This window comes from Tursiops truncatus, chromosome 20 (assembly GCF_011762595.2).
Source record: "Tursiops truncatus isolate mTurTru1 chromosome 20, mTurTru1.mat.Y, whole genome shotgun sequence".
Taxonomy (NCBI): Eukaryota; Metazoa; Chordata; class Mammalia; order Artiodactyla; family Delphinidae; genus Tursiops; species Tursiops truncatus.
In genome coordinates this window covers 39932990-39958216 of record NC_047053.1, presented here as the reverse complement: position 1 = coordinate 39958216, position 25227 = coordinate 39932990, and the positions used below count along the sequence as shown (strand labels likewise).

General features: G+C 43.8%; 1 protein-coding gene and 1 long non-coding RNA gene across 4 annotated transcripts in view; one reads left to right on the top strand and one right to left on the bottom strand.

Annotated features, from left to right (window-relative positions):
• The window catches only part of DHX8 (DEAH-box helicase 8), a 29237-nt gene extending 12527 nt beyond the window's left edge, over positions 1-16710 (bottom strand). The window contains exons 1-16 of the mRNA XM_004328006.4: positions 16428-16710; positions 11990-12075; positions 11416-11488; positions 10916-11001; positions 10120-10229; positions 9391-9732; positions 8867-9011; positions 8575-8778; positions 7796-7883; positions 5926-6023; positions 4817-4964; positions 3604-3785; positions 2235-2429; positions 1744-1929; positions 1408-1618; positions 690-871 (exon numbers count right to left, since the gene is read on the bottom strand). Coding sequence (XP_004328054.3) covers positions 690-871; positions 1408-1618; positions 1744-1929; positions 2235-2429; positions 3604-3785; positions 4817-4964; positions 5926-6023; positions 7796-7883; positions 8575-8778; positions 8867-9011; positions 9391-9732; positions 10120-10229; positions 10916-11001; positions 11416-11488; positions 11990-12075; positions 16428-16575 — 2484 coding nt within the window. The 5' untranslated portion in view covers positions 16576-16710. The remainder of the gene's footprint in view (positions 1-689; positions 872-1407; positions 1619-1743; positions 1930-2234; positions 2430-3603; positions 3786-4816; positions 4965-5925; positions 6024-7795; positions 7884-8574; positions 8779-8866; positions 9012-9390; positions 9733-10119; positions 10230-10915; positions 11002-11415; positions 11489-11989; positions 12076-16427) is intronic.
• Positions 16711-16837: 127 nt separating this feature from the next.
• The window catches only part of LOC109550595 (uncharacterized), a 32941-nt gene continuing 24551 nt past the window's right edge, over positions 16838-25227 (top strand). For 2 of the 3 annotated variants that reach the window (XR_012328613.1, XR_004523928.2), the window contains exons 1-2: positions 16840-17212; positions 21166-21284. This is a non-coding gene — a long non-coding RNA (uncharacterized lncRNA). Of the gene's footprint in view, positions 17213-21165; positions 21285-25227 lie in introns of all 3 variants that reach the window. The other variant, XR_012328612.1, reaches the window with a different exon arrangement.

Below are 25227 nucleotides of genomic sequence, written 5' to 3'. Positions count from 1 at the left end.
TGCACAATCCTGTGAATATACTAAAAAAATTCTGTGACCATACTAAAGTGTACTGAATTGTATGCTTTAAAGGGACAATTGTATGGTATGTAAATTATATCTCAGTAAAACTATTATTTTAAAATCCATCTGTCCCCTTTCCCACTGCCTCAATACACACACTCACAGTCAATTCCAGCTGCTGGAACTACACAGCTCCCTGAAATGGCCACACTCTCTCACCCCTCGGCTATCACAGCCTGTTCTGTCTACTCAGAATGCATGTTCTCCTGCCCTTCTCGTCTAGATGAACATCCACGTGTTCTTCAGGACTAGCTTAGATCCTCACTTCCTGTAAGAACACTGGGTTGGGTGCTACCCCACTGGGCATCCAGCACACCAGCAGCACGTTCACACTATATGTTAAAGGCCTGTCTACCGGTGGATGTCCCACAGCAGATAGAAGCCTGTCCTCAGACTGCAGCCCTGGTGTCTACCCCAAAGCCTGGCAGATGCTCAAAAAAATATCTGTCGAATGAAGGAAAAGAGAGGAAGAAGAGCAGGATCACATACAAGACCCTCATTCCTTAACAAACCGGTTGGACCACTTTCTAAAACATAATAAACAAGACTCACATACACCTTAAGCAATGCCCGTTAGGGCCAGCTGCATACAGCACATGGTTTCAGAGCACAAGAGCCCGTGTTACCTTTCTGCTGCCAGGTGGAGCTGGGTCGAAGATTCGGGTCTGCATCTCACTGGGAAGAGCAGAGTACACTGGAAGGATAATCAACTCTGGAACATCGGGTCCCAGGGATTTCATTCTTTCATACAGGATCTCACAAGCAGTATCGATCTCTTCCTGACCAGTCAGGAAGACCAGGATATCACCTAAGAGGAGAACAGAAGCATTGACTTTCTGTGTGTGTGCCCTATACAAAGGCCACAGTGACATTCACCAAACTCCAAACGATGGAAAACACACTCATATTCTGACCTCTAACAAATCAAGAGGTTTTCATCTATTCATGTTTATTCATTTGTTTGTTTTTGGTTTTTTTAATTTTTTAAAATTTGTGTCTATATTTAAATAGATGCATTTAAACCCTACACGCCATTATTTATATTTTCATCACCACCATTTCAAACATGTAAGCCTGAGACTTACAGACAGACCAATACTTAAAAGGCATTTTTTTAAACGTCTAAACTACAGGATGGTTTTTTTGTTTGTTTTGGCCGTATCACGAGGCTTCCAGGATCTGAGTTCCCCGACTAAGGATTGAACCTGGGCCCCCGGCAGTGGAAGCGTGGAGTCCTAACCACTGGACTGCCAGGGAAGTCCCTAAAAGGCATTTTTTAAAAGATGAGCAAAAATACCTACATTAGGACTTGGTCTAAGAGGAAAAAATGCTCTTTCCCCCTACCTGGTGGCTCTGTTAAGTGGATCTGCATGACAGTGATCAAGCTGGCATCCAGATAATCGGTTTCAGGTTCCTTTGTATACAATATTTCTACTGGGTATGTTCGACCTGGGATGGTGAAGATGGGAGCCTCATAGAAGTACTGAGAAAACTTCACCGCATCCAAGGTGGCTGAGGTGACAATCAGCTTCATGTCCTGCCGTTTCTGAACCGTCTAAAGGGAAATGCAATGTAGCTGACGAAAAAGGATTGCCCAAAGAGGCACAGGTACTCAAATCCAATTCCCAGAATTCAGTTCCCAACAGGTAGAATAAAGGTTACCAAAGAGCACCTAGTTACCTTTTTCAACAATCCAAAGAGCACATCAGTGTGAATTGTTCTCTCATGCGCCTCGTCCAACATGATGATTGCATACTGAGTGAGGTCGGGGTCAATCAGGCACTCTCGGAGCAACATCCCGTCCGTCATGTACTTGATAACTGTTTCGGGGCTGGTGCAGTCCTCAAATCGAATGGTGTAGCCCACCTAAAGCAGAACAGAAGCTGAAAACCTTAAGACACAAACCTCTCCTTTTTGCAATCTCCAGGCAAGATTTTAGCCCAGGCTATTACCCATAATCTTAACAGACAGAATTTGACCAAGATGTACAATGATTCCCTCAAAGTAAAATCTGCCTTGGACTTGATCCTGAACAGATCAGTGATGACCATGAGAACCCTCTCTCTCAGGAGAAACCTGAAAAAGGTAGAATTGCTCCCATCTTAGAGACAGAGATCTGGGCCTTTACACTTTCTTCAGGCATTTTCAGCATAGCTTCGCCAACCACTTACCTCTTGGCCTAAGCAACAACCAAACTCCTCTGACACTCTTTTGGCCACTGACATGGCCGCAACTCTTCTGGGCTGCGTACACCCAATCTTGCCCCTGGAAGTGTAGCCCGCCTCTGCCAGGTACTGGGTGATCTGCGTTGTCTTCCCAGACCCTGTCTCTCCGATGACAATCAGAATCTGATTGTCATGGACAGCCTGAAGACAGCCAAACATAAACACGGTCATTAAAATCTGCCGCACATTTTGGAGTAAAACAACTGATTATGCTCTAACACTAAAGGAGAAGGGGAAACAGTAGTATACACACGGAAGATGACAATCGGAGCTTAAATTATTTTTAATGACGCATAGAAACAAATGCTAACAGTGATTTTCTATGAGCAATGCTCTTTCTTATTTTAATCGCATGTACGACAAATTAAAAACTTTGAACTTTATGAGAATTCTCTTTTTAACTGACTCAAATTTTTTTAAATTTATTGGTTTCCTTAAGTTCATAAAAACACAAAGATGATGCTAAAAGCCTAACTATCCAGATAGACCTAATATTTTATATACGTACATGTATTTTTTCAGTGTTACACAAACATGGTTAAAGAATTCAGTAGTAAATAAAAAAGTTAAATACAATGTTCCTTTCTACTGCCATTCCCAAATCTATAAAGTCACTTTACCCCCTAAAGTCACCTGATTTCTACACTGTTTATAACAGCAAAGGACATCCATCAACCTATACATGTCTATTAACACAGGACTAGTTAAATAAGCCAGAGCACATCCACATAACAAAGCACCTTAAAAAAAAAGGGAACGATGCTGAGCTATATCACTAAGGAGAAAAAGCTAAACACAGAGCAGTACATGTAATACGCTGTCACTTAGAAACACATACAGCTCATATAAAACATATAATATCTGTGTTTTCGTATATATTTGTACTTCATTGTATATGTATAAGATGTCATTGAAAGGATTCCCTGGAAACTAGTGAACTCAGTTGCCTCAGGAAGGTTTAGTGGTCTTAAATCAGATCTCCAGAAAATGGAAATAAGTATCTGAAGCAAAGATTTGCCTCAATGTCAAGTCAAGCATCCCGATTATGCTTATTGTCCAGAGCTATTTGTCTGTGCAACACAATACTCTGTCCACTTGCTCTAGGGATCCCTAGTTCAAACAGATTTATTTCCTCATAGGAAAAAAAAAAATGTGTGGACTAACATATACATATTTTTTAAGTACTTGGAAATGCTTTTTTCCTATCACCTTCGGAAAAGCCACTTCAAATGTGCTAATTTCAATTAAAACATGTCATCCTCTTTTTAGAAAACACCCTGACTTCCCCACCAACACATCATAAAGGGCTTCTCACCTGGACCAGCTGCTCCTTCAGTTTGTAGATGGGCAGGCTCTCTCTCTGTTCAATGATTGACATCTGGGTCTTTTTTCCATAAGAAGCTTTGTTGCCCCCAAAGGCATGCTTCTTCCACTCGGGAATGTCATTGGGCATCATCCCAATACCCCTCATGTTGGCAGCAATCTGCCTGCCTTCCGCTGCAAAGGAAAACAGGCGACTTAGTATCATCCTCATGCTACCTCGCTGCCCTCTCCCCCCACACTCAACAAATCACATTTCTCCAGTACATCCCTCCTCTCTGCTATCTCTGTCTTGAAGCCACCATCTCTCTCCTCTGAACTATTATAAAAGCCTCCTAATTCACCACATGTGTCTACTCTTGCCCCATCCAATCCATTTTGTAGGGCACCCTCAATAATCCTTTGGAAATGCAACTCTGATCTTGCCACTTCCCTGCGTAGAACTTTGCACCATTTCCCCGTGAACTTTAGGATTGAGCCCTAATTCCTAATGCCATCTCCAAATTCCTGGCAGCCACAACTCACCCCCCACCTCTCTGCCCATCATTCTCTCTATTCCAGCTACACAGTTCTTTCCCACATCACAGCCTCAGCACAGGCTATTCCTCAGCCTGGAACATATTCCCCAATCCCCACGCCAGCCCCTTTGACAGACTAAGTCCTATTTATCCTTCGGGTCTCCACCTTCCCAGGGAAATGACCCACCACAGCCAACTATACTACCTGTACTTCTTATCTATGTAGCACTCATCGTGATTTGGTCAGTAATTTGGTAGTATTTGGTTAATATCCATTTTCCCCACTAAAATGTGAGCCTCAGAGAGCAGGGATCCTGTCTGCTTCCTTCACAGTTGTATACCCAGGTACCTAACACAAACAGTAAGTATTTGTTATGACTGTATCCAGCAGTCAGTTAATATTTACTACACAAAGATTTATATGAAAAGAGAAGTTTCAAAGCTGTATTATCTTTGGAATAAAAGTTTTTAAGTTACTCAGAAGAAAACAGCCAGTCTAATGATTTGACCACGGTTACGAAAACATTTAAAAAACAAACCAAAAACGTGCTCTAACTGAAGGCAAAAACTAAATCACCAAAGCCAAGGCTAAATCTTTAGTTATGTACTGGCAGTGCCTTCTCCCTGTGTATGTGAAAGTTCAGATTTTTTTTTTTTTGAAAAGTCCATAGTCCCCTCCCAGAGTCCTACCATCAGGCAGAGGATCAACCCAATGTTTGTTGAGTCCCATGGGAATAGAATCCATCTCCGCTTCCCGCTGGGCCTGCTTGAGTTCCCGCCTTTCTTTGGCGAGGGCACTCTGCATCATTGCTGCTTGGGAGAGGGAACCATCCGGGTTCTAGTGCAACAGAGGACAAAGCAACATCAGAATGGGATCTCAGCATGCATTAAATATCCAGGAAATAAAATTCAGATGTTAAGCCACTCAAATCTAAAAAGAGGCCCACCCAGAAGAAAGTTCATATTAACACACCAGATTGCATGAAAGAAATGGATAAACTGTACTATATTCAGAGAAAATGAACAAGGACAATGATAAATCACTGAAGAAATTAGGGATTTGGGGCTTGAAGATGGGAACCCCAAGAGAATGGACATGTAAGAAATGGATAAGAATTCTTCTGTATGGTCCTGAGAACTAAAATTGAGACCAGTGAGATGCCTCAATAAAACATATTCAGGTCTACCTAAAGAAGAACTATTGATCAGATCCATCTGGGGATGGAATGGGTCTCCTCAAGGGCTGGTGAATTCACCAACATTTTCAAGCAGACATGAGAAGACCACGTGGGAGGAACACTGAAGAAGGATATATGGGCGGATTACAAGCATCAGCTGGGCTGGGAGATCTTTAAGATACCCTTTTCCAAACCTAAAATTTTATCATAATTATTCAGTGAATTCTTCTCCTCACACTGCATGTCACAAGCTTTCTACTGGGGGGCCCAATTGCTCAAGTGAACCCTTCAAACTTGCCCTTGAATCTGCAAGGTAATGACTCAAGCCCTAAAGCCTGGGCAAAGGCAGTGATGGTAGATCCAGCACTCATATTTACCTCTGCTTCCTCCCAAAACACACTAAAATGAGAGTATAAGAATTTAAAAGGCAAAAACAACAAAGCCAAGTCAATCTTCCTCTAAAACAAAAATATTCTGGACCCCGACCAACAGTCACTACTACCTCCCGAGGCCTGAATTCTGCTTACTCAGATCTAGTAACCTGCTCTGAAAAACTGAATTGCCACTTTAGGAAAAGAAGTTCACTTGACACGTCCAGGTTAGAGTCTCAGTGTTTCTCACCTTGACAATTTTGATGGGGCTCATGTCCATGCTTTGCTTGGTGTGCCCTCTCAGGAATGGAGGCTCTTCCTCAACCAGTTCAATCTCAAGGTCCTCATCTAAAAGTCCCCCAAAAGAAGAATCAGCCAAAAAAAAAAGAGAGAAATGACTGATCGTTTTCACCAAAACAATACATTTCCACAAGCATCAGCAATCTTTATCAAGGATAGCTCCCAAGGTCAAAACTGTAATGCAGGTGTCTGCTTCCCCCTCCACCAGCCATTTCTAGGCCATCTGTGCCCCAGCCCAAGAACTGATCAGAGCTTTCTTCAAAAGAAGTTAAGCCTGTGGAAAAATGCTGTCTGACACTCTAAATGGCACTAAGGCATTTGCCATCCAACTTCATATGGAATAACTCCTAACCCACAATAGATTAGGGAGAAAAATTTTAGTTGGACAAATGGACAATACCAAATGCTGACAAGGATGTGGAGTAACAGAGACTCACTTACACTTATGGTAGAAGTGTAACTTGGTACAAAAACTTTAGAAAACAATGTGGACTCCCTGGTAAAGTTGAATACACACATTTCCTACCACCCAGAAATTCTCCTCCTACATGTTTAGGAAAAAGAGACGGTCTTGCATATGTGAATTAAGAGACAAACATAGGAACTTCATAATAGAACTATTCATAAAGGTAAACAAAAAAACCGAGAAGACAGCTTATATGCCCATCAAAAAGTAAAATGAGTAAATAATGGTAAATTTATATACAGAAAAACTCTACAGCAATGAAAACGAGTGAAAAATAACTATAAAAATCAACATAGAGGGACTTCCCTGGTGGCACAGTGGTTAAGAATCCGCCAGCCAATGCAGGGGACACAGGTTCAAGCCCTGGTCCAGGAAGATCCCACATGCCACGGAGCAACTAAGTCTGTGTGCCACAACTACTGAGCCTGTGCTCTAGAACCCGTGAGTCACAACTACTGAGCCCACATGCCACAACTACTGAAGCCCACACGCCTAGAGCCCATGCTCCACAACAAGAGAAGCCACCACAATGAGAAGCCTGCGCACTGCAACGAAGAGTAGCCCCCACTTGCCACAACTAGAGAAAGCCCGTGCGCAGCAACAAAGACCCAACACAGCCAAAAATAAATAAATAAATTAAAAAAAAATCAACATAGATAAATATGGAAAGAATGATGGTGACTCAAAAAAAAAAAAAAAAGAAGTTCAAAAACAGACAAACTGAACAATACAATGTTTAGGGATAGATATATAGTAGATAGTAAAACGCTAAAGGAAAATAGGAAATAATTAACGCAAAATTTAGAATGGTGGTTGCCCAAAGGAGGAAGGAGGAAGATCTAATCAGAGAGTGGCATGTATGGGTTTCAAAGGTATTGGTAGGTAAAGTTCTACTTAACTGGGTGGTAGGTACACAGATGATCATTTGTTATTGTTATATAAACTATACACACTTTATTAAGGAATTTATTTCACCATTTTAAAAAATTGCCTATGGGCTAAGTCAAAAATTATTCCAGGGCAACTCAGAGGTAATCTAGGCAGATCCAGGGTTTACAGAACAATTACTAAAAATGTGAGATCAAATTCACTCCGCAAAATACAATTATGACTTTTTATATCCTAAAAACTGATTATAAGCAACAAATGTAACAATATATACACACTTATCAGAAAAATGAAGTTTTTTGCTTCCATCGTAAGGAGACCCTTTTCCTTTGAGAGATGAGTGGTGAGACCCAAGGAACAAATGAGTTTAAGCACTGGGTTAAACTACAAATAAACCCTATCCACGGCTCAACTTGCCAACTGTCCTCCCAACCCATCATCCTGCTCCATCTAAGTGGTTGGTTACCTTCTTCATCATCCACTTTAGGGAGAATGCCAGTCTCTTCATCAAAGTCTGGAAACTCTTCTTTGGAAAGGACATTGGCAGCAATCATCTAGCCAAAGGATAAAAGGAAGCATTTGTCACCTGCTAGATCAAAACTCTTCTTTGGTAGGAGAGTTAATACAGAGATTTCATGTAGGAAACCAAGGTTTTTTCCTCTGCTGATCCAGGACTGCAGGGCCTTGAACACCATATATCCCATCCCTAGGGGGGCACGACAACATGCCCCCAAAAGCACAGCTCAACGGTCTCATCCCCAGGGTGTTATCTGCTCCCTCCCTTGACTCCACAGCATTCTGCACACCCCTTATTATGTAATATGTAAGTCTTCCCAGTTATTTGTTTCAATCTATCTCCTCCCCTGGAGGAGAGATCCTCAAGGGTAGGAACCACGATAGGTCCTCATAGCCCTAGCATCTGCACAGTGGCCTGGCCAACAGCGCTTTTATGTTTACTGACTAATGATGAAAACAAGAATGAACATTTATATAACACATAACACAGGAAGGCACTAACCTAAGAGCTTCACTTCTACTAACTCGTTTAATCCCCACAATGTCACCACTGGCCCTGTTTTACAGATGGGGGCGTGGAGGCACAAAAAGGTAGTGTAACCTGGCTCGGGACCACAAGCTAGCAAGTGGCCTAAAGTCACCCAAGCCATCATGCTCCAGGGCCCGCACTCCTAAACACCATGCTACCTGCTGAATGACTACGTGGCCATAAGAGCAAATGGCCCCAACCTGCTTGATCTCCCACTTCTCCGGGTCAGAAATGCGGGTAAGGCGCTTGCGCTCCAGCGAGTCGTCCTCTACTTCAGGGGCACTGACGAGGGAGAGGTGGGTGGGTCTATCCGGATTCCTCATAGAGGTCTCCTCGTTGGTCTCCCCAACAAGATTCCGTCGTCGATTTGGGTTTAGATCTTCTCCAGTCTCTTGATCCACATCCTAAGGCACAAAAACAAGGGACATAGTCTACCTGCCGTCATGTTTCCCTGGCCATCAGTTGTGGAAACCGGCTGGATATCTCACCTACCTTCATGCTCAAGCTGGTCTTGGTCCCAGTGAAGGACAGCACTTTGACCTTGACCCTCTGGCCTTTGCTCACCACATCAGCCACATTGGCCACACGGCCTTCCCGGCGGAGCTCAGAGATGTGCACCAGGCCTTCCCACCGCTTCCTGAGGGAGAGTCACACACGTCTGGAACTTGCCTAAAATACTTTTTCCCCAACCGATTTCCACGCTTGTTGGAAATGAACAAAGGGAAATGGTCTTAAACTCAAGAGGAAAGTTCCAAGAAGGTGGCCAAACAATAAAATAGGATTACCACCCTCCCAGAGAAAAAGTTGGGGGCCAGGGGGCAACAAATTCTCATCTGTCTCAACCAGCAAAAGGGCAGACCTCCCAAAGGCAGAGGAAGGAATAAATGGCTCTATGACATTTCAAATAAAAAGTCAACTTCTAACAATCTGATACAGTAATTTTTTAGAATGTGAAAATCCCGTGATAAAAGAAATTCTGTCCTTCAGTGGTGTGAAAGCGGAGTACCAGCCATTACCTCAGCCCCTCCAGCTGCACAAAGCATCCAAACTGCATGATGCTGGTAACTTTGCCGTTGTAAACGTCCCCGATGGCGGGCTCTTCTGGGGGAGGGCGGTCCACGTGCTTATCCCGCCATCTGTCCAGATTCCTCTCCCCATACTTGTCTCGGTCTTTCCGGTCTCTGGGGGGACTCTGACTTCTGCTCCTGGACCGATATCTAGACTTCCCCTTATTCCTCTCCCGGGTCCGGGAACGTGATCGAGAGCGGGACCGGTGTCTCCGCTTATGGTCTCTATTGCGGTCTCGGTCTCGCTCGCGGTCTCGCTCTCGGCTCCGCTTCTTCTTCTTTGTCTTGTCCCTAACAAATCAACAAATACCTGTCTGAAAAAGAAACCAGCCCAATTCCATCTTTGCCTTCCCAAGCACCCAGCACAGTGCCACGTACATGGCAGGTACCCACTAAATGCTGAACTGAACCAGAGTTTCAATAACTATGACATCCCTGCAGGCCAATAAAGGAGGCCACAAACATATTCATCCTCTTTCAACCTGGATTTCTATCTTCTGAACACCTCAGCATTTGCTGCATAAACATTCTCGACAGGGAGCAATGAAAATAGATGCAACAGTATGGTACGTGGCCAGTCTAGATTCTGTAAACTTGCCCAAAATTTTGCTTGGCTGGTCCAGAATTCAACTATCACCATATCCTAAACTTCCAAAGGACAGGACGCTAGGGACAAACCGGTGCTCAGCATCTCTGTGCTTCTCCTGGCCTGCTGCGCTGGGCATCAAGGCCTCCAGTTCTTTCAGGACATCCACAGCGACTTTCACATCATCCTCATCCAGCATGGTCTACAAGGGCAGAGGCAGCCAAGTTAGGAGAAGAGGGGACAAGAAGAGTCACTCAAGAATCTGTACTTCAGGTACATCTACAAATCTAACACCCCCTACATTTCTGAACACTTATGTAAAGGAGCAGAGAGGACAGAGATTTCCAACACAATTTGAGAGAGAGGAAGAAGGTATGAGCAAAGGTTCCTGGAAATCATTTCTACACTTGGCAAATCCCCCTTGTCCTTAATACAAGCCTATGGAAGGCAATTAGATATCACCCCTCCCGTAAAAGCATGAAAATGATGACTATAAACAGAAAATAGATGTCAAATTTTTTTCTAAAATTAGAAAAATTAAATGTCAGAAAAATTAAATGACATCTAAAATTAGATGTCAAAATCTAATTTCACACATCAGGCATCTGTTCCAGAACCTTAAGTTGTTTCATACTTGTTCCAGATCCCCAGTCACTGCTTTCCATAATTCCCAATCTCATTTCCCTAAAATATGGTTCTCTGAACCCTTTAACACTATTCTATACAACAGTATGTGCTCAGGGAGTGACCACTTTCACTTTGAAAAATATGTTACAGTGTAGACAAACTTAAAATTAATAACTAATGAGACAAAGAAAAGGGGTGAGGAGGGGGGAAAATGCAGTTACAGCAGACACCCTCATCCTCATGCTCTCATGATAACAGTACCCGAACTGAAGGGTTGTCTGGTTGGCAAAGGACTGGAAAGAGTTCCTTCAGCTTTTCTTTTTCAGTTTTGGGTTTAACAACTGGATCTTGTTTCATTAAAGCGCATGAAGGGGTTAAAAAAAAAAAGATATATTTAATACTCTTAGTGGTTAACAAAAGAACTTCAACATTAGATTTGCATCAAACTAAAAACAGAACATTTTTCTACATATTACTCACATACATTACTATAAACGTAATTCAATTTTCCAAAAAAAAAAAAAAAAAACACTGATTACAAAACCCTTGACAAACTATCCTGGCGTGGCAGTGGGGAGTATGATTCAGCATTCATTTGATTGGTTATGTCTTATCATTTTAATTTTGTCTTAAGTCACTTGAAAATTTTACTAGAACATTTACTTGCTCAGCAGCTGCTGCAAGGGAAATAAATGCAATTTACAGGACGCTTACAATCTAAACTATTCTGGAGATGAAGCTTGGCTAGGAGCTCTGCTCACCTTTGCTTGTGGAAGGCTTCGCTGGAGGCCGCATGGTTTGTATGAGACGCAGCAAGTTACTAATAAGAGAATCCTTTGAAAAGAAACAACAAAAATTGTCAGCTCCTGGATCAGTGCTTAAAAACACTAAGAAAAGGGGTGTCCTTTAGAAAAGGGTGGTTATGCACCTGAATTTAGCTAACTGGGACAAATGAAGCATACAGTGTCAACCTAATATGGCACGAACCTAGTAACATAGCCTCAGAGAAAGCTAATATTTAGGACTCTTTGGGGGGAAGTAATTTAGTTCCCATCAACCATTTTATTTCCCATGGTTTAGAACTACCTCTCAAACCTAGATTCTTGCTTTTCACTTCCTGATTCACAGAACAAGAATGTAAACACCCATAAGGACTTAATAATGGAAATCCTGCCCCATTTTCCTAGAAAGGTGTCACAGGTAATTCGGTTACACTACCACTGCTTAGTGGCATGAAAACATCACACTTAATGGCTTACTTGATTGGCATGTACTATAAAAATTTAAATCCAACAGTGACATTGAAACAAAACAGGGTTCTCTACATACACATACCGTGAATTCTGCACCATTTTTGACCAGTGAAGACTTAAAAGTATCAAAGGTGGTATTTTTCTCAGCAAGACTGATGACAAATTCAGCTGCAAATGAGAAAAGGGATTACAAGAAGAAGAATGGAGACTTGAGCAAGAAATCAGTTTCAAGTATGTTAAAAATAAAACCAGGAAAAAATAAAATAAAATAAAATAAAATAAAACCAGGGCTTCCCTGGTGGCGCAGTGGTTGGGGGTCCGCCTGCCGATGCAGGGGACGCGGGTTCGTGCCCCGGTCCAGGAGGATCCCGCGTGCCGCGGAGCAGCTGGGCCTGTGGGCCACAGCCACTGGGCCTGCGTGTTCGGAGCCTGTGCTCCGTTGCGGGAGAGGCCACAGCAGTGGGAGGCCCGTGTACGGCAAAAAATAAATAAATAAACAAATAAATAAAACCAGTTGGGTTATCCAACAGTCATAAAAACCGACGACCACCATTCAGTAAGGGTAAAGAAAGAATTTAGACTACCAAGATTAGCCATGTATAGTCTAGTTAATTTTCATAAGTAAAAACAAGAAATGGCTCATCAGGCCCTTGAGTGTATTTAAGGGAGGAAGACCTCCTTGTCCCAGATCACTGTACTCTCTTCATGAAACTGCTAGATATGTACTCCACCATATAGATTCTAGAGGCAACCACGTCCAAGAGCATGAGCCCATGTGCATGTGTACATGCACGCACACATGGACACACGCACAAATAGGATGCTTTCTACAGTTTCTGAAAGGACACACCTGATCTATATATGAGGGCCAGGCAGCTGCTGGATGGTACAACATCAGAGTCGGTGAAAGACTCACTTGCCCCTCTCCCACAGATTTTTCTCTACAAACCGGTTTCGTTTTGAAATTTCTAATATTAGAACTATTTATTTATTTATTTTATTTGCGGTACGCAGGCCCAGTGGCTGTGGCCCACAGGCCCAGCCGCTCCGCGGCATGTGGGATCTTCCCGGACCGGGGCACGAACTCGTGTCCCCTGCATCGGGGACTGCACCACCAGGAAAGCCCTAGAACTATTTATTAATTACGAGACTTTCAGGAGAAAAGTGCATTATGATAGGCTGAGATAATAAGCCTCACACTGTAAGTTCCACATGAAAATTTTAATGATTTCATTTGGATTTCTTTTTTTTTTTTTTGCCACACCACTCCGCTTACGGGATCTTAGTTCCCCGACCAGGGATTGAACCCGTATCCTCCGCAGTGAAAGCATGGAGTCCTAACCACTGGACCGCCAGCAAATTCCCTTCATTTGGATGTTAATCCTTAAAAAATAATAATAACATGGAAGATCTGGATAGCTAACTTATAAACTAGTAACACCATACCATTTCCATGCTGAAATTTGCCTTTACCTTTTTTATGACATTAAGTGAAAGCCAGATGCCATCAGCTTTTTTTAAGTAACAAGTTAATAACAACATCAGTGGTTAAGACTTTTCAAACATCTACTACATGCCAGGCACTACGCTAAGTGTTTCACATCGGTTATCCCCATGGTTCTCACAATGACCCTCATAGGTAGGTACCATTATTGTCCCTGTTTTACAGCTGAGGAGGCTGAGGGTTCGAGACAGTGAATTACCCAATAATAATTGGTGGAGCCAGGACTGGAATCCAGAAATCTGATTTCAGAGCCCAAATTCTTTAGAGAAATGTGGAGGGAGAACTAAGTCACATGGTGCTAGTCACACAATGCTCAAAAGAGCCAAGCCTAAAGCAGCCAGCAGCATATTCGTACTGCAGCCGTCATTAATGAGGATTTTGTTTTTTAATTTTCAGAATTATATGAGGACATCATTAAATTAACTGAAGTACCAAAAACTGGATCAGTAATTAAAAACAAGCTCATTGTTGAAAACAGGAAAAACAATGAGACTGATTTAAATGATAATACATCAAGGTCAAAATCAAAAGAATCAAGTCAACAAATAAAACACAAAAGAAGTAAATATATACCTTTTTGTTATTAAAACCAACTCTGGCAATTTAGTTTCATCAAAACAATATTGTTTATCACACTTTTCCAATATTAGTATTTTTAATGTTACTGTTTTTGTAATTCTGGGTTTAACAGTGTGATACTGTGATTTATAAGAAGAAATATATATTTGGTCTCCATTCCTGGCATGGAGTTCCTAAAACCCTTGGAATTTCCTAAGTGCAGAGAGTAAGTTTTCTTTTTTTTATGTTCCTGAGATAACCTTAGGAAAGCCCCTAGGTAACTAGGATGAGGGCTAGTTGCCAGGGAAACCAATCAGGAGATTAGAGGGCTGGAACTTTCAGCCCCAACCTGATCTCTGGGGAGGGGAGAGGGGCTGGAGATTGAGTTCAGTCATCAATGGCCAATGATTTAATCAACTGTGCCTATACAGTGAGGCCTCTATAAACACCCAAAAGGACAGGGTTTGGACAGCTTCCAGGATGGTGAACAACATGGAGATTCGGGGAGTGTGGGGCACTCAGAGAGCATGCAAGCTCCTCTCTCCTTGCCACATACCTTCTATTTAGCTGTTCCTGAGTTATATCTTTTTATAACAAACCAGTTAGGGACTTCCCTGGTGGTACAGTGGATAAGAATCTGCCTGCCAATGCAGGGGACACAGGTTCGATCCCTGGCCCGGGAAGATCCCACATACTGTGGAGCAACTAAACCCGTGCGCCACAACTACTGAGCCTGCACTCTGAAGCCTGCGAGCCACAACTACTGAGCCCTTGTGCCACAACTACTGAAGCCCGCACGCCTAGAGCCCATGCTCTACAACAAGAGAAGCCACCGCAGTGAGAAGCCCACGCACCACAACCAAGAGTAGCCTCTGCTCGCCACAACTAGAGAAAGCCCAGGAGCAGCAACAAAAGACCCAACGCAGCCATAAATGAATAAATAAATATAATAAACCAGTTAGTAAAACGCTTCTCTGAGTTCTGTGAGCCACTCCAGTAAATTAATCAAACCCAAGGAGGGGGTCGGTGGAACCTCAGATCTATTGCACCTGACAACTTGGACTTGCAAGTGGCCCTCGAAGGTGGAGGCGAGGCAGTTTTGGTCTCAATAACTTTTTGTTTCCTCTAAAAGAGGCTAAGGCATTAGTACACTGTAGTTCAAAAGAGAGGGAGAGAGAAACAATGTAAGCGCACTGACCGAGGGAATCTACCTTGTTCTCTACTGTATTCCTAAGCCCCTAGCTCATCAAAGGTTTGCTGAATGAAGGAACATATTACCCAGAGAGATAGCAAACTGACGAGAATATCACCTCATTATTATCTAAAAGAGAAGACTGAGGAAAAATGATACAGGATAGGTACATCTTGATGGGAGGCAAGAGAAAAGTGAACTAAAATATACAGGTGCTATATACTAACCCTGTGGAGAACACAGTATCATACCTATTTCACAGATGAGAAACACAGCTTCACAGAAATTACATCTTACCCAAGATCACACATCTAACTTCCCTGACCCCTCTTTGTCATGCATGTGTCCCTTCCCTTCCATCTCTCCAATTGATGACTTCATCTTCATTTAGAAAACAGAACAGTCACATTGGAACTCTCTCCCTCATCTCCCTACCACCAGTCCCTAAATCCATCTGCATCTACAACCATATTCTGTCCTCCTTCCTTTTAAAATGGATGAAGCATCCCTGTACCTGTCAAAAAATCCCTCCACTCATGCTCTCGACCCCATCCATCCCTCTGCTTTCATAAGGACTCCACCTGCCTGTGGCCTTAAGCTGTAGGACCCCAGTCTTTTCCATTTTCTCAGTTTGGGTTCTCCCTGTATACAGTTTGTCCCAAGACGTCTAATGTTTGACAGACACTAGACATTGGTGCTTGAGAGATAGTATAAGCAGGAATGGTTAAGAGCACAGTTAAAGCCACAGACTACAAAAGACCTGGATTCAGACCAGGCTCGCTCACATTTGATATGTGATCTTGAGGGGTGTTACTTAATTACTTGGAGCCTTGTTTTCTTAAACTATAAACAGATACTATCTCACAGAGTGGTATGAAAACCAAATAAGATAATGTAAGTAAAACGCTGAGCATAATATCTGGCATGTAATGAGAACCCAATAAGTGTCTGCCATGAACATCTTCATCATCATCATTATGTGGCTCTACGCTGTTGTTGTTAACGCTGTTTAATTGTCTGTGGCTGAAAAAAAAAAAACCAAAGCGATGGCCGCTCCAGGTTTCACCGACAGCTCTGGGAAATGGTTTCGAACAGCTCGGCCCGGAGGGCTCTCAAGAGGAGGCCACTGCCGCAGGTTGCCTGGGCCAAGTCTCTGACAAAGAGATAGACTCACACGGACCCACACACTCGGTCCATCAATCCCCTTTCTCCTTCCCCTTCCCTCAAGCCCAAACCCAGATGGCGCAGAGACCTCCGCGGACTCACCCAGATCCTTGTCGTTGATCCCCAAGTGATTGTCCAGCTCAGTGCAAACCTTCGACACTAAAGACAGATACTCGAGTTTGGCTAGTTCTTCCGCGGGGCCCAGCTCTGTTCCGGGTACGGCTGCCGCCGTAGCCACGGCCACCGCCATGGCTACGATTTGCCCCGCGCCCCTCCCTGCCAGCCTTCGGAGCTACTGTACCCGCCGGGCCCCCTCACTGCCGGCCTTCCGAGTTACTCCCGCCCCGCTCCAGCTTCCTCTTCCGGGTCAGCGCACTTCGATTTTGTTTACGGTAAATTGGTATCTCCAGGAGCTTCTCTTGGCGTTATCGGATGGACCATAGAGATCAGACAGGAAGTGCTTAAGGAAGGGACGGCTGAGTGGATTACTCTGCACACAGGGAGGCGCCCTCTACAGGCCAACGAGGTTCTTGGCCCGCTCTCAGGCTCGGAAACGTTCATTCTCCACGCGCTTCCGCCCTACGTCGGCAGAGGGCGACCGGGGCCTGCGCAAGGGGATCTGGGGAAAGGCGGTCGCGACCTCCCCCCCCATCGAACTCCCCTCCACCCCAACGAACCGCGCTTTAGAAGCCTTGAAAAAGGTACCCGAATTCAAATATGGAAAAGGCAAGATTCGCTTTACAGCCGATCCCTATATTCCTGGGGCTTTGCTTCCGCTTGGGTCATGACTATCTCAAGCGATTCTGTAACAAACCAGCAGGCGATGGAGTCTAGTTCTGTCATTAACTCATTTTACAGACGAAGAAACTGATACTTCCACTATCTAGGTGAGTGACCTTGGGCCAATTAATCTCTTGGGGCTTAGTTTTCTCATCTGTAAACTGGGATGATGTTGCTCTAACTAGGTTTAGGTGATGATCAAATGAGATAACTGTACAAGGAGCCTGACTCGTAGTAAACACACTACAAATGGCAGTTGCTATAATCCCAAAGCTGAGACAATGGTCACCGTAAAGTCTGTCAAGCGTAGATCTCCTCAGTCTGAGACCCCAGAGAGCCACCTGGCTCAGCTCTTGTGAAAACCACTTCTCAACCCCCGATTTTCCGGATGCTCATACCCTCAGTCCTCTCAGAACTTGTTCCCCCAAATATCAGCTGTGCTGTGAACCCAAAGTCGATAAGCTCAGGTCTCCCAGCTTCTGCTTCAGGCCCCCTTTTCCTATGTGACAGACGTGAGGATTTTCCCACACTACACTGCTCTGCGTGATGAATGAGGAAACAGAGGCACCCCCAAGTGAGTGGCTGTCTGATCAAAAGGGATGAAATCAGACCCTTTTGCTTCTGGCTTCAGGCTACATTACACTGCTGCACCTTTGAACTCTGTTCCTCCAACATCTCACCGTGGACTAAAGAATAGCAGAGGGAGAAAACCCCAGAGCAGTAGCTCTCACTGCTTCCAAGAGCTCCATGTTTCCACGTTCCTAAGGAATTAGTACTGTACCCTCTGCATTCCTCCCACTCCCCCTTTCTCTTCCTCCTTTCCCCCATGAATGGGATGGAAAATCCTGCCCTTGATTCAGTGAGCTCAACTTGCCAGCCTGGAGTTACGATACCTGGGGCTTATTCCATTGAATTCTTTTCTTTGTGCTTCTTTGCCTTTCAAAATATATATAAATTAATGCTCTGCTTTCCTCCAATATTTAACTGGATGGGGAAAAAAACGTGGAGTTTGTTTTGTTTTAAAAGCTCTGTGGGAAAAAGCACTATAGAACTATAACATGTAGTATTGGTAGCAGTACCATAAGAACTCTTTAAATTATTTGGGAATTATTGAACACACATCTCAATAGTAAATATTAACAGCAAAACTGACTACATTTTATTTGCATATGCCGTTAAGTACACGTTTTCAGAAGTCAAAGTTTTTTTATTCAATACACATATATTCTGTAATACCAAGGGATTTTTTTTTTTTTGAAGCCAGAGGAAAACAATAAATGCATAGATACTGATAAATTCACAGCCCAAACACAGATGCATGTGGAATGCTCCTCTCTCTCCCCATGAAAGACATTGGACCAAATGCAGTTCAAAAGTGAGTTCATGGCGGGGAGGGATAAATTGGGAGATTGGGATTGACATATACACACTACTATAAAATTGATAACTAGTAAGGACCCACTGTATAGCACAGGGAACTCTACTCAATACTTTTTAATGGCCTATATGGGAAAAGAATCTAAAAAAGAGCAGATATATGTATATGTATAATTGATTCTCTTTGCTGTACACCTGAAACTAACACAACATTGTAAATCAACTATACTCCAATAAAAAATTTTTTTAAAAAGTGAGTTCATTCTTACAAGGATATATTTAGAGCACAGGAAATATAGCCAATATTTTATAATAACTATAAATGGAGTATAACCACTAAAAATTGTGAATCACTATGTTGTACACCTGAAACATATAATAATGTACATCAACTATACCTCAATAAAAAATAAAATTAAAATAAGTTTTTAAAGTGAATTCATTCTGGGAATTCCCTGGTGGTCCAGTGGTTAGGACTCAGCACTTTCACTGCCGAGAGCCTGGGTTCAATCCCTGGTCAGAGAACAAGGATCCCACAAGTGGAGCGGCACAGCCAAAAAAAAAAAGTGAATTCATTCTCATTGTCCTTTGGATATGTTTTTAAATATTAAACCAGATGTAATAAATTGCCTGTTATTATTATATTGCTTTCCTTGGACAGCCTCCATGTGGCCCCTTTAATACAGCTGTTGATAGTTCCCATTAAATAATCTACCTTCACAAAACAATATTTAAAATATCAAGGGACTTCCCTGGTGGTCCAGTGGTTAAGACTCCAAGCTTCCACTGCAGTGGGTACAGGTTCCATCCCTGGTCGGGGAACTAAGATCCCACATGCCATGTGGTGTGGCCAAAATAAATAAATAAATAAATAAAATAAAAGACTGAAACAAATAGCTTATGCTTAATCACTACCACCACCCATGATGGATAAGAAATAATTTCCCACTGCCCTCCTGTAATAACAAGGGCTTTGCTTTTATGCCTGTTCCTAGATTGATGTATGTGTTCAACCCTACCCACAATTCCCACATTATTTCTGTTTTGTCCCAGAGACTGGTCCCAGCTTCTGGCCTTGGGGTAAGAACGTGGGGCTTGGGGGAAAGTAAGAAGCAGAGAAGAAAGTCTTGAACCTCTTGGCAGCCCTAGATTGGATGGATGGAAAGCAGAAATAATCTACGTGTGTGTAGCTGAAAGATGGCATCCTCAGGGAAGTTGGTGAGAAAAACCACAGGACTTCCTGTCACCAAAACAAAATGGTAGGCCTTCCCTGGTGGCACAGTGGTTAAGAATCTGCCTGCCAATGCAGGGGACACGGGTTTGATACCTGGTCCAGGAAGATCCCACATGCCTCAGAGCAGCTAAGCCTGTGCGTCGCAATGGCTGAGCCTGCGCTCTAGAGCCCGTGAGCCACAACTACTGAGCCCACGTGCCACAACTGCTGAAGCCCATGTGCCTAGAGCCTGTGCTCTGCAACAAGAGAAGCCACCGCGATGAGAAGCCCGCGCACCGCAATGAAAAGTAGCTCCCACTCGCCCCAACTAGAGAAAGCCCACACGCAGCAACGAAGACCCAAAACAGCCAAAAATTGAAAAATTAATAAATAAATTTGTTTAAAAAAAAGAGAGAGAGAAGCCACTGCAATGAGAAGCCCGCGCACCACAACGAAGAGTAGCCCCCACTCGCCACAACTAGAGAAAGCCTGCGCGCAGCAACGAAGACCCAATGCAGCCAAAAATTAATTATTAATTAATTTAATTTAATTAATTTTTAAAAATGGTGTTGCTGCAACCAAGAGAGCCCTGACTTTTTCTGCTGGGACCTCAGGGGAAACAGCTCTGCTCTGGAAGGCAAAGTCAGAATGATTTGCTTCTAAGCCTGTGACTGCCGCTCAACTGTTATTGTTATTAGTGCAGGGAGAGCTCAGAAAGAAATGGCACCGACTTCACTGCTCCACTGGGGCCCTGACCCAACCGGAGACTCTGGGAACCAACCGAAAGTCATTGGTAGGAAGGGCCTGAGCCCTTTCATCCGAGGCTCTCGCTGAGAGGGACAGGACCCCAGAGAGAGTGAAGTAGTGAAACACCCCTCATTTTTTACTCTTTTCCCCCAAATTCTTCTCCAAATTTGAATCAATTCATCAAACATGTATTGAACATCTACTTCGTGCACAGGCACTGTGGTAGGTTCTAGAAAGGATCATTAGGGGACAGAAAGGCAGTAGAAAGCCATCAAGGAAGAACTAGAATATTCTTAATACCATATGCGTGACTGGGGGCAGAGCTGTGTTTATTAGTCTGGTCTGTCTGCTGCCTAAACATAAGGGCAGGTGATTGGAAGACAAAAAACAAAGCACGCTTGCTTCTGGTCCTCTGAGGTCAGCTCAGGGGAGGGAAGGGGACAGATGGGGCCAGGGCCATCTCAGAGGGCCGTTCCTCCTGTTGCAATCCTTTATTTGTCTGCCTTATCTTACGATGCTCAAGCACAGCCTCAGTTTCACCCCAAATGTCCCTGACCTAAAATTTCCCCTCCTCTCAGGCCGTCAACCTGCCATCATTAACAAAGGATGCTTTGAGCTCTAAATTCTCCAAAGTTTTATATTATTAGGCAAAAAAAATTCCTTCTTAACAGACTTTTCCTTTTTTGTCACAGTTAAGTTTCCTCTTTTCTCTCTCACTTTCAGGGCTGTCTTTAAAATGTCAGGGGAAGAAAAAAAAGTCAGACACCCAGACACCCTTAGGATGTGAACTTGTTAAGAGAATTTATTCCCCCATCTCTACCTCCTCATCGTCTGTGGAAAAGGTAAGAAATTTTCACATATTTATTTATTAGTTAATCGTCTTTAAGTGACCCTGCTTCGGGATGTAGTGGATATTTCGTAGACTTCATTTAGGTTGGTTTTCTTTAAAAAGAAATTTTGGAGGGATTTCCCTGGTGGCACAGTGGCTAAGACTCCACGCTACCAATTCAGGGGGCCTGGGTTCGGTCCCTGGTCAGGGAACTAGATCCCACATGCATGCCACAACTAAGGAACCTGCCTGCTACAACTAAGACCTGGCACAACCAAATAAATAAATAAATATTTTTTTTAAAAAAAGAGAAGAGAGGGAAAAAAAAAAAAGGCAAGGAAGCCAATTAGGAGATCAGCATATGGCAGGATTTAAAACTTTAAAAAAAAGAAAGGGAAAGAAAAAATTTAAGTCAATATTACAAGTCTAGGTGACAACGTGACAAGTTACACTGAGCTTTTTTTTTCTCTAGTGATACTTAGCCCCGACCTCTGGGAGCAGGGTATTTTTGTAGCCTCTGGTTTCTGCTTGAGGTCGTTCTTTAGTAACTTGAGGCTTTCCTCAGGAAAGATGCAAAAAACAAGGCAAACCAAGAAGTATGTTGATAGGAAAAGAGCAGAGAAAAGAGGAGCTGGTGTTCTGTTTGCAGGTCAGGCATGTAAACAGCTGCCCAGTTAGCTCCGGACCAAAGGTCTGTGTTAATCTGCACACTTGCCACTAACTCCAAAGACACTGCTCCTTTGGAAACTCCATTTCTTCCCCCAAGAAAAGAAGGATGACTTCCCAGCATGCCCTCCATCCCAAATCTGAGAGTGCCCGGCAGAGCAAGCCATGAGGGACTTCTCCCTGGGCTCTCCAGGCCCTGAGCCTCAAAGGAGCTTTGGTGGTAGCAATAGCTGCTGCCCTGGTGCCGAAATAGCTGCCTCTCTGTCCTGGGATTATAGTCATTATGGTGATTGATGCCTCCAGAGTGAAAATTAGCAATCTGGTGAGGTAACTAAAAATGAATGCATCTCTTCCTAGGGTTCACTACACCCAGCTGAGCCACCAAATAAAACCAGCATATGGGGCAATTAGGAAGCCGGCTCCTGCTTTCAAGGCCAAGAAGAAAGAGACAGAGTTCAGGGCCCCAGCTTCCCTGCCTGCTTCAGTAATGATCAGAAATCCTAATAAGCATCCGCTTTGCCTCTCAGTAGCGCCCCTGGTCTGTCCTCCATAAACACCAACCTGTGGTTTCACCTTTCAAAAAAATCATTTGTTCCACACAACAACATCTTACCCTCTTTTGCTGCAAATTGGCTGAGGGAGAGGAAGGAGGGAAGTGCGGATAAACCTTTATCACAAAGGTTTGTGTGGGGCAAAGATATTCTTTCTTCTTAGTCATATATTTGCTTTTTTTTTTTTTTTTGGCCGCGCTGCTCAGGTTGCGGGATCTTGTTTCCCAGACCAAGGATCGAACCCGTTCCCCCTGCATTGGTAGCGTGGAGTCTTAGCCACTGTGCCACCAGGGAAGTCCCCCCATTGGAAGCGCAGAGTCCTAACCACTGGACAGCCAGGGAATCCCTGCATGTATTTGTTTTTACATGACCCAGAAAGACTCTGATCTTCCCTAACTCTCAAATAGTGGTGTGAGTAGAACTTACCTGAAAAATTTTGCAAGACATGGAGATCCCATAATGATTGATCAACCTCCCTACTGATCACATGCTGAAATCCCCATCCTGTTTTATCCCCATGGACTTGGACCTGATGGGACTTCACGTTTCACAAGGATTGATTGGGGTCACGCTGTCAGCTACTTGCATATTTGGATTTAAATGCAGTTTCAATCACTTGTACTTCTCATGAAGTTTTTTTTTTTTTTTTTGTGGTACGCGCGCCTCTCACTGTTGTGGCCTCTCCCGTTGCGGAGCACAGGCTCCGGATGCGCAGGCTCAGCGGCCATGGCTCACGGGCCCAACCGCTCTGCGGCATGTGGGATCTTCCTGGACCGGGGCACGAACCCGTGTCCCCTGCATCGGCAGGCAGACTCTCAACCACTGCGCCACCAGGGAAGCCCTTCATGAAGTTTTAGAGTTAGAAGGGAATTTAAGAGATAATGTAATCAAATCAATTCATTAGATGCCATCTTTATTTGAAACGGTTCTACTCCCCTGACCTCAATATCTGAAATTCCTCTCTCTAACCCAATGTACGACTACTGAGCCCTCATGCCACAACTACTGAAACCTGCACGCCTAGAGCCCGTGCTCCACAAGAGAAGCTGCCGCAATGAGAAGCCCGCGCACAGCAATGAAGAGTAGCCCCCGCTCACCGCAACTAGAGAAAGCCCACACACAGCAATGAAGACACAACATAGCCAAAAATTTTTAAAAAAATTAATTTTTTTTTAAAAAGGAAATCTTTTCTCTATCTGCTTTCACTCAACCTACTCTCCTTATCTGTTTCCTGATACAACCAGAGCTCTGCGAAAAGTAAACTGTACTCCAATCTCTCTGTTCCCCCTCCTCCCACCTGCCCCCTTGTCCAACTTATCCCCTCAACCCCTGACCATTTGCTTCCACCCTCATGATGTTATTCATTTATGTATTCATTCATTCAACAGACATGTACTGAGAGCCCACTCTGTGCCAGTCGTTGTTGAAACTCCCCTCTCAGAGAGGTTACCAGTTACCTCCTAATCCAGTGATTCTCAAATTTTGCTGCACGTTGGAATCATCTGGGATCTTTTTAAAATACTGATGTCTGGGTTTCACTCCACGATATTCTGAGTTCACTGGTCTGGGTGTGACCTGGGCATCAGGATTTTTTAATGCTTCCGGGTGATTCTAATGTGTAGCAAAGTTTGGGAACCACTTCCCTAATCCCCTAATGCAAGTTTTCTCAACCTCAGCACTACTGACCTTTTGGGCAGAGATCATTCGTTGCCGGTGGTGGGGTTTTCCTATGCACTATAGGTGATTTAGCAGCATTCCTGGCCTCTACGTACTAGATGCCAATTGTATCCTCTGCCCCCCGTCGTGACAACCAAAAATGTCTCCAGAGATTGCCAAATGTCCCCTGAGGGGCAAAACCAACCCTGGTTGAAGGGCCACTGCCCTAAAGTCTTCGATTCTCATACTCCTTGACACGTGGGTAGCGTCGTGAAACCCCTCCTTCAGGAGACTATCCTTCATTTGGCTTTCACCACAGTGCACTCTCTGATTCATTATCCAAGGATACAGTGGTATTCAAAGCACGTTGTAGGGTGGATATAGGAGTTGCTCACGTGTCTTTTGCTCACCTCTTATTGGCTGCTTATCTACAAGGCAGATGAGTAATGTAACCTTTATTGTGGGCAGCCACATGTCTAGCTAAGTCTGGGACTCTGGTCCTATAGTTTGTTTGTTTGTTTTTTGGCCGCACCGCGCAGCTTGCGGGATCTTAGTTCCCGGACCAGGGATTGAACCCGGCCATGGCAGTGAAAGCACTAACCAGTAGGCAACTCTCCCAATTCTGTTCCTATAGTACTTTCAGGTCCTGTCTTTTTCCCATTTTTCCCCCTTCCCTGCTGGAAGTACAGATGTGATAGTGTTGAGTCATATTGGACCATATGAACAAGGTCATGACCCTAGGGTTCATAGAGCAAAAGGGTAGAAGGATCCTAAGTCTCTGACCTCCCACAGACACCACTCCAGCCCTAGACTCCTCACTCCCGAATTCTTTTTTTTTTTTTTAATATTTATTTATTTATTTGGTTGCTCCAGGTCTTAGTTGTGGCTCGCCGGCTCCTTAGTTGCGGCATGCATGTGGGATCTAGTTCCCTGACCAGGGATCGAACCCGGGCCCTGTGCATTGGGAGGGTAGAGTCTTATCCACTGCGCCACCAGGGAGGTCCCACTCCTGAATTATTACGTGAGAAAGAAATACACTTCTGTCTGGTTTAAACTACCATATTTGGGTGTTGCTGTTATATC